General features: G+C 50.6%; 1 protein-coding gene across 3 annotated transcripts; it reads left to right on the top strand.

Annotated features, from left to right (window-relative positions):
* The first annotated feature begins 2748 nt into the window (after positions 1–2748).
* LOC119311961 (AP2-like ethylene-responsive transcription factor CRL5) lies at positions 2749–6671 on the top strand. 3 transcript variants are annotated; one of them, XM_037587675.1, is made up of 8 exons: positions 2749–3348; positions 3467–4043; positions 4133–4224; positions 4446–4454; positions 4606–4694; positions 4845–4918; positions 5012–5139; positions 5716–6671. In XM_037587675.1, exons 1-8 carry the CDS (start codon positions 3015–3017, stop codon positions 6306–6308), a joined length of 1896 nt encoding a protein of 631 aa, XP_037443572.1. In that variant the 5' UTR covers positions 2749–3014; the 3' UTR covers positions 6309–6671. The 3 variants fall into 3 exon arrangements, with proteins under 3 accessions (XP_037443572.1, XP_037443573.1, XP_037443574.1); XM_037587676.1 differs by having other exon boundaries at positions 4139–4224; XM_037587677.1 differs by having other exon boundaries at positions 4142–4224.
* Positions 6672–13977: the final 7306 nt, after the last annotated feature.

The following is a 13977-nucleotide window of genomic DNA, read 5'->3' on the forward strand; positions in this document are numbered from 1 at the left end:
GGACGAAAATACATCCACACAAACACGTGACAGATAGAAAATGTGTTTATGCACGTGCATTGGGCCATGGGTTTTGCCCCTGCTGTCCCAAACAGACACAATCGGATGAAATGGGTCGACCGGTTGGAGTGATCATAAAGCTCAGGCAATCTGTATGTTGACTAGAGAGATTTAGCACATTACCAGACACCAAAGGAGGATAATGATATTCTGGTTCAAGATGGCTTGAATTGTTTGCTTCTTTTGTGTTCAAACCATGTATACCCCGATCATCCTCGAGACCGAGTGCGTCATTGTTACAAATTATTGTCAAATGATTGGTAGGTCGGTTCTTGTGATTTTTAAAGAGACTAGAGGATTTGGGGTCATCGACCTTCCACAACAATTTCCGATCGTAAATATTAATAGAGATGCCAATAGGATTCCTCATGAGATTGTACGTTGTGTATGAATTTCGGAAAGGATTAGTTAGGCACAGAGTGTTTTGTCCTACATGATGTGCTCCCTTTGTTCCATAATTCTTGTCGTCGTGGTTTTAGTTCAAATTCACAGCAAAAAATATGAAACAGAGGGACTACTTTGTAACGGACAATTGTACGACATCTTGGGAGCAGGATCCCTGGTTAGCCCCCTAGGCCCTAGCAAGGATTCAGTCCAACAAGTTTGGAATACCCCAAACTTGTTCTAGGAAATCACTTGGCTAGGCCAGCATCATAAAGCTTTCCGCGACAACCATCAGACTAGATAAAAGTAGGCAATCGACGCACACCTTATTAACTGCGCCATCAAGCTAGTGTTATTGCAAGGGTGTGGTTAGGTCTCAGTCGACTTAGACTTCACCAAATCTTAGTCAAGTGATATAATATGTGAGAAGAAAAAGAAAAAACTGAAAATAAATTTTTTATACGAATCTCCATGCAAAATCAAAGGAAGATGGCATTAACTGAGACATAATGAAGCCTCAGTTAAGACTTAGAGCATATTCAACAGCCGCGCTAAACTAGCGCCGCCCCGCAAATTAGGCCGTGTTAGCGCGCGCGCAACGGGCGGGTGGCTCCAGCGGGCGCGCAAAAACGGCGCGCGCGCTATAACGAGGTGGGCGCGCGGTCGGAAGCACTATCCCGCGCGGTGTATTTCGGGCGCCCGCTTCCGCGCGCGGCACACTCGAGCGCTCGCGCCGCACTCTCTCCTCTCCTTCTCCTCCTACGCCCCGCGCGCGCCGGCACCCTGCCACTCATGACGCGCACACCGGCACCCCGCTCACCCCGTTGTACAGCAGCGACCCTCCCCCCCCACCCCCCCGCCGCCGCCGGAAACCCTAGAGTGGGGAGCGTGGCGTCGCCACCGCCGAGCGTCGGCCTCGCGCGCAGCCTCTTCTTGCCGCCGCGGATGACCACGACGACGGGTGGCGTCGCACCGGCGCCGTCCCGTGCCACCGCCGCACCGTCGAAGCTCCCCAATGCGGCGCGGCCGAAGAAGGGCAAAACTTCCGCGAAGAAGAACAAGGCGGCGGACGGCTCCGGCAGCACGAAGGCGAGGGAAAAGAAGCTTGCAGGGTGTTCGACGGCCGCGGCGGCTACCGAAGGAGGCATGGAATGCATGGGTGGCTTGGGAGCCATGGGAGGCATGGGTGCACCTCCGGCCGCCATGGGAGGCATGGGTGGTTTGGAGCACCCTCTGACGCTATTACCACCATGGGAGGCATGAGTTTTGCTTCTCTTATGGGAGGCATGGGTGCACCTCCGGCCATGGGTGGAATGTCTTTTGATGTGCCTCCTCACACACATTCCCATGAAGATGTCGTTGAAGATCTTGCCAACACCATCGGAGCTTCACGTGATGCGATGCGTGATGAGGTTAGGGAGGAAGATTCATCTTCGGAGGCGGAAGAATCGTCTTCGGAAGATGAGGACGAAGACGAGGAAGATGATTGATGTGTCTTTCATTTATGTCTTGAACTTTAGTTTGCATTTTGAACTTGGTTGGATGAACTTGTGGGCATGATTTTGAACTTGTGGGCATGAACTTTTATTCATCAACTTGTTTATGTCAATTTTCACATGTTCATTGCATTTTGATGAATGTTTCAAACTCATTTTGTGTCCAAAATGCCACATATGTTAAATGCCCGGCGAGTCGCGCGTGCTGTATTTTTGCGCGCTGCTGGAGCGGCGCGCGCGCTGCATTATAGCGCGGCTGCTGGAGCCAGCGCTGGCGGCCGCGCTAAACCAGCCGAAGTGCACGCGGCAAACAGATTTTTTACGCGCGGCGCGAAGCGCGGCTGTTGGAGATGCTCTTAAAAAAACTGTTATTGCAACCTAGTAGTACTAGGGGTAGCGATAGTCATCATTGCACGTTACTCTGAACTTGGGTAAAATTCCTCATGTGAAATATATACCTAGATCATCCACGCGTGCATTGTACCGCAAAATTTCCAAATCATGTGTATTGCCACGAAGCCCCACGACACATCTTATCCAAAAAAATTCCTCCGTTTCAAAATGGCTTTTGTGCTGCAAACTACTAAAGCAGGTTTGAACCTGTTTCGCTGACTTTCAATTGTCCCAAGCTCCTAGTTGGAGAATATTGTGCTTGTGCCTACCCGACCATTTATATCCTCTTTATTTCTTGTTCGCAAAATGTGTGTGTGTTGTGTGTGTGGTCAAGGCCAGGAGCAACTCATTCGCTTTGCACATACGTTAAAAGCCAAGCCCAGTACGCCCCGTCGTCTTATCGGCCGATCACACCCCGACTCTCCCTCTTCCCCCCGCTCCGCTGCCCTCCTCACGGGGTACAAGAAGCGCTGAGCCGGGCATACCCCGCACACGCGCAGACCAAAGCCCCCCTTCAAACCCGCTGAGCTAGCAATGGAGAGCAGCGGCATCATTGCGACATGTACTCCCCAATGATTGATTATCTCATTCCCATCTAAGCTAGATCTTCTTGAATCTTGAGACCACCACAGCCTCATCCCAGTCTTGCTCGTGCGCCCTTGCTCCCATCCGCTCCGCCCGATGACCAACGGCGGCCACAGCATGAGCGGGGCCAGCATCGCGGGCGGTGCTGGCGGCTGGCTGGGTTTCTCGCTGTCGCCTCACGTGGCCATGGACGCGGCCGCCGGCTCCGGCATCGTCGACATGGCCGGCCACCACCACGCGCACCACGGCGGGGTCTACTATCACCCTGACGCGGTCGCCTCCTCCCCCATGTCCTTCTACTTCGGCGGCGGCGACAATGTCAGCGCTGCGAGCGGCGGGTACTACTCCGGGATCTCCGCCCTGCCTCTCAGGTCCGACGGCTCCCTCTGCCTCGCCGACGCGCTCCGGAGGAGCGAGCAGAAACACCACGGTAAATGTCTGCACAGTACTACGGTTCTTACTTTGCTACAGTTTGGTTTTCCTGAGTTCTTGGCTTCTAGCTGCGCGCGTCTCTTTATGTTTCTTGGTTGGGGTTGCGGTCTGTGCAGGGGCGGAGGTGTCGGCGCCGCCGAAGCTCGAGGACTTCCTGGGCGCGAGCCCCGCCATGGCGCTGACCCTGGACAACTCCGGCTACTACTACGGCGGCCAAGGCCACGGCCATGGCGACGCTGGAGAGGGCCAGCACCAGCTGCCGTCCGCCATGATGCCTGGCTCCGGTGGCCACCACATGTACTACGACGCCCACGCGGCGTTGCTGGACGAGCAGGCTGCAGCCACGTCGGCCGCGATGGAAGCGGCCGGCTGGATGGCGCGTGCCGGAGACGTCTACGAGGTGGACGGCGGCAACGGCGAGGACGGCGGGGGCGCCATCGTGACGGCCGGCCACGACAACCCCGGTGGGTACGTACACCCGCTGACGCTGTCCATGAGCTCCGGGTCCCAGTCCAGCTGCGTGACAATGCAGCAGGCGGCTGCACAGGCCCACGCCTACGTCGGCCAGGCGACCGCGGCCAGCAAGAAGCGCGGCGCCGGCGCCGGCGCCGGGCAGAACAAGCAGCCGGTCGTGCACCGCAAGTGCATCGACACCTTCGGCCAGCGAACGTCCAAGTACAGGGGCGTCACCAGGTAGCCACACGCCCCAACCCAACCCATCACCGCATTGCATGTCATTTGCCACCATCTTCTTCCTCCTCGCGCTAACCCTCGCTTGCTAGCAAAAGCAGGCATAGGTGGACGGGGAGGTATGAGGCGCACCTCTGGGACAACAGCTGCCGGAAGGAAGGCCAGACCAGGAAAGGCCGGCAAGGTACTTCCAAGCTCCAACTTAATCAATCAAGCTCCCTAACTAGTACTCCTAGTACCATTTTAGTTACTAGCAGTAGTAGCAGTACGTACTAGTAGTACTCCTAAGTAGTGATGTGATTGCACTTCCAAGTCAAGTGCTAACTAATGAACTGCTCTTTGCATGTCCTTTGCTTGACCTTTTGCCTGGGGATCGATCGTGCTTCTTCTCGGCTCCGTCTTCAGTTTATCTTGGTGAGTAGCACTGGGAGTGATGCTCCTACCTAGCACATTCACTTTGCTTAATCTTGCTGGGATCAGTCTGTGCAAATACTAGCGCTTGTGCTTGTTTTACTCAGAGGGAGTGGTGGTGCCTAAAACTAAAAGAACTTGTTGATTTGGGCAGGTGGGTATGACATGGAGGAGAAGGCGGCGAGGGCGTATGACCTGGCGGCGCTCAAGTACTGGGGCGCGTCCACGCACATCAACTTCCCGGTACGGCGATCACCTCCTTCTCCATCCATCTTCGATGAACATTGCAGCATGTTTACATTGCTTGTTTGCATCAAAAAAAAATTTTCTTGCTTGCTTGTGATCGGAATGTAGACAGTGATTCTGAGCATTTTTGTGTGTGCGTGCGTGCAGGTGGAGGACTACCAGGAGGAGCTGGAGGTGATGAAGAACATGACCAGGCAGGAGTACGTGGCTCACCTCAGAAGGTACATAATCACATGCTTGCCCTGAATCCTCCTGAGAAAAATGTGCATTCGATCGCATGGCGGACACTCACGCCGCGGCCGCCATTGGTGCAGGAAGAGCAGCGGGTTCTCGCGCGGCGCTTCGATGTACCGGGGAGTCACCAGGCACCACCAGCAGGGGCGGTGGCAGGCGCGCATCGGCCGCGTCTCCGGCAACAAGGACCTCTACCTCGGCACATTCAGTACGTGCCCCGCCCAAGCTAGCTCTTGCTCCCCCTATTGCCGCCATTAATCAGGTTTTTCTGAGACTGCAATCTTGCAATCTCGCTACAAGATACAAATCTGCAGCATGCATCATGATCGTCGATTCACCAATGTGACAGCAGCAACCAGTTCGTTGTCGCCGCAGCAGCGAAATAAGGCTGCAGTGGCTTGTCACGGTTTAAGGACGCAGGTCGTCCTGTCACAATGATCATAACCTCTGATGTAGCTCAATGATGCACCTGCGCGCCCTGGCCCTCCCGAAAGAATGAACGTAGCATCGCTCTGGCGATTCTTTGCATGCTTTTGGCTGCACTTTTGCGCGTGCGAGGGAGGAGCAAGGGAGGCCGTCCCCAGCCGTAGTGGGTTTGCGTTTTTGCGTTGCTCGCCTTTCCCATAAGGCTGGCCGGCTCTGTGCGTGCATGATGCATGCTCTCGTCGCTTTCGCGCTTGGCTCCTCTCCTGTCCTTTGACCGCCGGGAAAGCTCGGCTGCTGTTTGAAGCTGGGTGTGTGTGTGTGTTTGATCGTTGGATGTGTGTTTGTTGCGTGCGTGCAGGCGCGGAGGCGGACGCGGCGGAGGCCTACGACGTGGCGGCGATCAAGTTCCGCGGCCTCAACGCGGTCACCAACTTCGACATCAACCGGTACGACGTGGACAAGATCATGGAGAGCAGCACGCTCCTGCCCGGCGACCAGGTGCGGCGCAGGAAGGACGGCCCCGACGATAGCGCCGCCGTGGTGGCCAGCGCGGCGGCCGCCCTCGTGCAGGCCGGCAGCGCCACGGACTACTGGAGGCAGCCTGCGGCGGTGACCACGGACGAGCACAGCCGCCACCACCTGGGCCTTCTGTCGAGTGAGTCCTTCTCCCTGCTGCGCGGCGTGGTGTCCGTGGACGGCGACGCCGCTGTTGCTCAGCAGGGGCAGGGCAACCGCATGTCGGGCGCGTCGTCCCTGGCCACGAGCCTGAGCAACTCCCGGGAGCAGAGCCCGGACCAGGGAGGCGGCCTGGCCATGCTGTTCGCCCGGCCCGCGGCGCCGAAGCTGGCGAGCTCGCTGCCCATGGGCACCTGGGTCTCATCGCCGGCGCCGGCCAGGCCCGGCGTGTCCGTGGCGCACATGCCAATGTTCGCCGCGTGGGCCGACGCCTGACTTGCTCGACTACAGCGTCGTCCTTTTGGTGCTGCATCCACGAGGAGATAGCAAGATCGTTTTACTAGGGCTGGTTACTTGGCATTAGTAGCTGCGTTAGCAAGGAACTGTAAGGTTGTTTATTAGCTATAGCTGGTTGCTTAGCGGCGCATGCATGCATCTGCCTGGGTTCTCGTGGTTCCTTCTCCAGCTGCGTCTGGGACGAAGGGTTTTTGTAGTATCCGAGCCATGGCACGGCAGCAGCAGCAGCGTCGCCGCCGGTCCGGCGGAGAGCCGCCGCTGATCGGAGCTGGATGGGTAGTGGTAGCTCCTGTCTTCAGACCTCCTAACTTTCATCAAACCAAAATGCTCTACCTTCGTGTTCATGTGACTTGGCCGCGTGTCTGAACTCTGAACTTTCTTGCTTTCTGGGGTTCTCTTTGCTTTGCTCGGGCTTGTGTAGTCACGGACTCGTCAGTGCCCCGGGATCCTCATGTTTGGGACAAAATCACTGTTTTGACCTTTTGTACTAACAAATTCCCGAATTGACCTCGGTTGCAAAAAAATTCCTAATCTGACCTTTTTTGGTGACGCCAACATCTCTGGCGTCTGGGTTACATTGGAGACGCCAGGACCCTGGCGTCTGGTCCCTGGCCCACATGACCCGCGACCACGTTGACCGGCTGACGTGGCAAAGGGGCCAGACGCCAGGGTACTTGGCGTCTGGCCCTGGTAAGGGTCCAGACGCCAGGGTCCTTGGCGTCTGGCCCTTGTAAAGCGTATGCATGGATCATCTGCGAGGATAAGATCATCTGCTTCGCTTAAAAGCGTATACATGGCTATCGATTGGCACTGGATCCGTGCTTTTCTTTTTCTTTTGTTTTTTTTCTGAATGGCCCCGGCGATGCTTGATGGACAAAGCTACGCTGCGCACTATGATCTTTGGAGTTGGAGTGGCCTAGATTCGAGAATCGGGAATACTCCTATCTGTATCTGTAGGAGGACGGGTTAATGACTTAGCGTGTAGAAATAATGGGTTAATGGCTGCGAGAGTTGGGCGTGGAATCAGCATCCCTTCTTCCTCAAGGGACGAACATTCTTGCCTCAAGTTGAAGTCGGAATAGCAATGCTCACTTCATCTTGCTTCACTTAATTAGTAATAATACTAGTAGTGCTCCTACTGCAAGTAGAGAGCCCTTACTCATGAGGTAATTATATTACTGTATCCATGGTTATGCATAACGATGACCTTGTTGAAGGCTTTGCTTTTGGGAACGTGGTCTTTTTCCAGGGATGAAAACCTATGACGTTTGATCCGGCAATGACAACGTGTGTGCATTTTTTTTCCTGAAGACGTTGTTTTTGGAAAACCTTCTTTATAGTTCGGATGCTGTCTTATTTTCCTTTTTCTATCTTTTCTTTTTGCGGTGCATCCTAGATGTTTTGGACATCTTGTTGATGCAGAGACTGCATGTAATTGATATATGCTTGATTTTAATATATTCCCTGTCTAAAAATATATCCATGGTTCAACGATAGACCAACAAGTATCACTTTCGTTTGTCCAGTGCTAGATAAGATTGTAAAAAAATATATATGGAGTGACGCTTCTGTGAGAAGCTGGGGAGGGGGGTGATTCTCCCAAAAGAACTGACCCGCCTCCATCCTGGGTTATAAGTCTTCTCTGTATTTTGTGTCAATATTTTACTAGATATTTAACTAACAAAATATTAATGTATGTCATAAAAAATTATATCGTTGCATTATAGTTGAACATTGTTTTCAATTAAATTTTTGCACATGCATTAATATTTTGTTAGTTAAATTTAAGATTAAAATTTGACACATAATACAAAAATACTAATAAACCAAGACGAAGGTAAATAGTAATATGTTGGAATTTCAGCAATGATCTTTATCTTACCAGTGGTACTAGGAGTACTGTTGCAAGGCCCTCTACCTATGGCTGTCAAACCAATCTCTGCGCTCCCAAGTACTAGAATATGCATGCGTCCGTTGAGAGGAGGATGTGACAATTGCCCCGATTATTTTAGGCACCTTGGTCTAAGAGCTCACCAATGATTTTACTGCTAGGTTATCACTACGGTATCACTCTATCTAGGACCCATTGCTCTGACAGAGAAGACTTGTGCATTAACACGCTGAGCTGAGCTGAGCTCGCACCCTCTCAATTATCGGAGTGCAAGAATGCGCCCGAAGATAGACCTGACCTGCTATATCAATCAATAGACGCCAGGACTGCACAGCACGGGATGATTCTTCAACCGCCAACTGTTCCCTGCATGCAGTAACTACACAAACATGTATTATTGTCCCTTCCAGGGCCAGACGCCAAGGACCCTGGCGTCTGGACCCTTACCAGGACCAGACGCCAGGGACCCCGGCGTCTGACCCCTTTGCCACGTCAGCTGGTCAACATGGTCGTGGGTCGTACGGGCCAGGGACCAGACGCCAGGATCCCTGGCGTTTCCAATGCAACCCAGACGCCAGGGATGTTGGCGTCACCAAAAAAGGTCAGATTAGGAATTTTTTTGCAACCGAGGTCAATTCGGGAATTTGTTAGCACAAAGGGTCAAAACAGTGATTTTGTCCTCATGTTTGATGCAGCTTCAGTTTCGTACCGGAATCGCTGGCTGTCCTCGACAGGATTTGCACTGTTGGATTGGAAGGCGGCCGGGTCACACGGAAACCGTACGTACGTACGTGCGCTCCGCTCGTAACGCACGGCACGGCAGACACTGTTGGCCGCGTGTGTCGGTCCGGCACCATGTACGCCGCCGCCCGCCCGTGCCGGGATCCGCTCGGGCACGACACCCCGGCGTGCGCGCAGCCCGCTCCGCGCTCCCCGGCAGTTTGCTGGGCGACGACCCGGCTCCCGCGGCAGGCGCCCCAGGCGAGTCTTGTCGATCTCGTGCCGTGCTGGTCGGCTCCCCTCGCTCTGGTGCCCGCTGCACGCTCCTCCGCATGCAACAACGTGCAGCCATGAATACTACCAGGCCCCGGCCTTCCTATGCGGTGGTGTGCTGCCGAAGCCCGCAGGCGGCGCGTCCGGCCCGAGGGGGTGACGGCGGGATGATGCTTGGCGTGCATTGTCCGGGGCCGAGCTGCGTTTTCTGCGGGTGTTGTGGCCCAACAGGTCGTCAGCATTACACCTATCGCTACGGAATAGGCTTATCAATTTTGGATTAGACGAGAATTAACAAGGACAATGCTAACGCCCACTCCTGTGGTGGGAGTCAAACCCGCCCGCCATGTCACCGCATGTATGCATGTGAGAATCTTTTTGGATTTTAGTTTTTAAAATGTTTTATCTCGTAAATGAGCAATCCGATTGAAGATCCATTTTCACCATTAAATACCTCGCGACGAGATCTTCGAAACAAGATCTCATATCAATATATTCCGACGAATTTTTTTTGGATTAAAAGTTGCCATGTCTAATGCACATGAATTGCCGTGATGTTTACACTGAAATTGCCATGATATTTTGCAGCTATTTTCTTCTACATTTGAAAGTAATTTTTGACATATTATAAAACGCGGGGGTAAAAAATTAGACTTGCCATGCACCATAAAACTAAAATTGCCATGATACATGCACTTAAAATTGCCATGGTTCATACAAGAAAATATTTTCATGGTCAAAGTACTATAATTGCCATCATAAAAAAACTAAAATTTTCATGATCTACAAACTAAAATTGTCACATGGCAACTTTAGTTTAAGCACTATGGCAAGTACAATGTAAACATCATGGCAACTTTTGGGCAAATTTTTTTTTCGTCCAAACATATCAACGTGGGGTCTAGTTTTGAAGATCTCGTCGAGACGGATTTAATGGTGAAAACGGATTTTTAATTCGATTTTTTAATTAGGAGATAAAACATTTTAAAGCCGAAAACTAAAAGGATTTCTAGTGATGTCATTTGTTCATACGTGGCAAAATGAGTGATGATGGAGGCGTGTGGGCGATGTGCAAATGCCCACACGTGTCGACGTTAGTATTTCCGATTAACAAAGTCTCGTATAACTTGGAGGCCTTTTGACTTTTTTTTCATGGTAATATGTGTCTCTTTTATACCATAAGGATCATATAGTACAAGCCACATACAGACGGATATTGCAAAACTGAAAAGACAGCAAAACGCTAGACTTTGCACATAGGAACAACAATCAAGAAGTAAAATTACAATCTAGACCGAAGAAACTTCCCAACTTGACACCAACACCCGTCACCTGTCACTGGAACCACCATAGTAGACATCAAAGGAAAAAATGACGGATCACCTTCACACCCGAGCTCGAAGCGGCTCCATCGCTGATATGCAGCTTTGTGGACCTTCAAGGTGGCTCACCAAATGTGAAACCATTACCGTTGAACAAATCAGAGCGGGGCAACACCGCGGACACGCCATAGAACTCCAGATCTGGCACCCCCACACGACTAAAACGCCGGAGGTGAAAACCACACCTGCCATCCACGAACCACGAACCCAGCAAACGATCCACCATCTTACAGATGCCGCTGATGCAGACCACAATCTGCATCTGCTCCTGGAATACCTCCCAAGCTCCGTGCCCGCACTGGAGCAAACATCATCGCAACGACGGAGCCCGAGGACACATGTCCACCACAAGGATGTCGTCGCCGCCACACCATCCTTTCTTGAACAAACTGATTTCCAAATCCATCCCCAACCATAAGACCGATTGCCTCACCGGACTAGGTTCTGAAGAAATTTTATTCAGCGCCGCCATCTTCGCTGCCGAAGCCAAGACGATGAACAACCTAAAAATCTAAATTATCAGAGTAGAAAAGATCCACATGCGTGGATCCGGTGACCACCCTCACCACCGACGACCGAGGCCGCTGGCAGAGGGGAGCCGCTAGAGGGCAGCGGCAGTGGAGACTCCTGGCGGCGCCAAGGGCGTCTGTTGTTCCTTCGAGCGAAAGAAAGAAAAGCTCTTCCCAAATATTGGAGGCCTTTTGACTTTCGGAAATGATATCTGGTTGCCGTCAGATATTGACACATTCCAGTGAATGCCCCTATCACCTTCGGTTCTCCCGCACGAATCTTGAAGCTAGCGAGGGCGCCACTTCGACTCCCCCAACCGTTCGTTGCGTCGTGGGCTTTAGCGAACTGCTCCCTTCCCCCACTTCTCTCTCCTCTTTCCTCCACTCTCCATTTCTCTTGATGCCCCCCTCCAATTTTTATCGCCTTCCATCTTCTCGAGCGACGACATTTTCGAGTCAGTTGTCGGTGCATCACCACCGGATCATGCTCCATTGCTCGCCGGCGTTAGGGATTTTATCCCTTGCTTATGCATTGATGCTATCAGCAGAGGTACGCATCGTTGATTGCCGGTTGTTTGCCGACCATTTTCACGCTTATTGTCGCTTGAGGTCCAACGGGTGGTCATGGTGGAAGCAGCGGCTTTCGGTTCGGTTGTCAGCGATGAGTTTGTGACCAACGTAGCGAAAATTTTCTCGGGTTGTTGGTGGGTGTCGTCGGTGTGGGTGGGTACACTTTAGTCATTCGTGACCAACTCGAGAACTTACCACATTTTCCTGGAGTGGAGCGAGTGCCGTCGAAGATGGAGCTGGACCGGACACTACCAAAACAAACCCTAGCAGGAACAACGGTCCGACCATGGTGATTGCGCCAGCAACCACAACCAATGACCCGCCCTTTTTGCGGCCCTAGTCGACGTCTCCGCAGTCCATATCAGGCATGGACCACGGTCCGTTGGCCATAGAACTACCCACCAGCAAAGGCATGAGAAGAAACGTTGATGATAGCTCGATGACCTTGGACCTCGGCCTCATGCAGATGAGGAAGGGAACTTGAAATCCTTGCGGCATAACGGAAGTTTTTGCTGGAGAATGAGAGAGAGGGCGGCAACCCTTGGAGCAAGGGTTGTCTCCTCCCTAGGGCGGCGCACTAAGGGGTGGGCCCCACCCCCAAATCCTAGTCGGACCAAGCAAGCTTGGGCGCCAAGGCAAGGGGGCGCCCACCTAATAGGCCTCTAAGGCCCATGTGGCCAGCCATCCAATAGGCCTTGCGTATGTGCTGGCCAATGGCGCCAATAATATTTCCTGCAGGCTCCGGATTTTTTTGTATCCTTCCTACACTATCGATGGCTTATTTATTTCCTTTGAAACATTTTCCGGTCTCCCAGTTTTCTCAAAAACACTTTCGGTTTCTCTGAGACACTTACTATCCTTCCTCGGAAACAATTTCAACATCTTTGAAACTTTTCTAGTGGTTTTATCTCAAGCTCCTAATCCATCTAGCACCCAACAAATCTATGACCCTTAAGCATGTGACCCAGCAGGTTCGTTAAAGTATAGATATGACCGGAACTCCTTTCGTTCAACGATCAATAGCGGAACCGTGGACATCCATATTGACCATTGTACCCACATGAATAACTATCGAGTGAATGTGTAGTTACCACGTGTTATTCCTTTTGTTTCACAATAATCAACAAAACCCGACGTGAGATTTATCGGCATCTACGTGAACCAACCGCTCGATCATTATGCCAATTTCTTTGTTATCATTGTTTTCTCTTTTCTCGTTCCCGTGTTCTGGCATCCCCATGAACAATTCACATTGTGTCCGGCCGGAGCAAACCACATGCATACTCTTTTTCACACACAGGGCAAGTATGAAATATATCTACATTAAGAAAATGGTAGCATTTGAACATACATAGTCCATCTAAAATTAATCTTTAAATTCTTGCCGCAACACACGAGGAAATCACCTAGTTTAACTAGTAATGTGAAATATTTATTTGACATGCATGAACATTTGTACATACATACTACTACCTTTATTTTAAAATATAGACCTTATTATAGTACTCATTTTTAGAAGAAAGTCACATATATTGACAGACTGGCCCACATATATTTTTGTATGATTTGTATTAGTCTATTACAAACATATTTTTGTTACTTTAAGTATGCTCCTTGCCATATTCTCAATTTAGGGAACAAAGCCTCATATTAGTTTTTTTAGAATCAGCCACATATTAGTTGGGCCGTTGGCTGGAGAAGCCCACATAAATTCTACAAGAGGGTAATGCGAGGTTTGCGGTGTCGTTCTTCGGTTGTGGAACTAAATTCCTTTATCATTCCAAAACTTATTATGCCAAGTCATATTCCACCCATACCATAGAGGCGGTCGAGCAAACGCTGACACCCCCGTGGTGGCTATTAGGCTGGCCATGTTGGAAGGTCCTTTCAGTGTTGGAAAGGTCCCATTTTTTTGTCCACTATTTTTTTATTTTCAATTTTTCCTGTTTATTTTTATACATATTTATCTTTTCCTCTGTCCTTTTTATTTTCTAACTCACGAATATTTTTCAAATTTATTGGTATTTTTTGAAATTTGGAAACATAGTTTAAATTCATGGACATTTATTCAAATTCATAAAAATATTGTGAACAATTTTCTAGAATTCATGAACATATTTAAATTTTGAGACTTTTTCATACTCATGAACAATTTTCAAATACACAAATATTTTTAAAATTCATGACCATTTTTAAAATTCATAAACATTCTTAAAACTCATGAAGTTTTTAAAAATTCCAGATTTTTTTTCATGTTCGTGAACAATTTTAATTTAGTATTGTTTTCTAAATTCATCAACCTT

This window comes from Triticum dicoccoides, chromosome 5B (assembly GCF_002162155.2).
Source record: "Triticum dicoccoides isolate Atlit2015 ecotype Zavitan chromosome 5B, WEW_v2.0, whole genome shotgun sequence".
NCBI lineage: Eukaryota > Viridiplantae > Streptophyta > Magnoliopsida > Poales > Poaceae > Triticum > Triticum dicoccoides.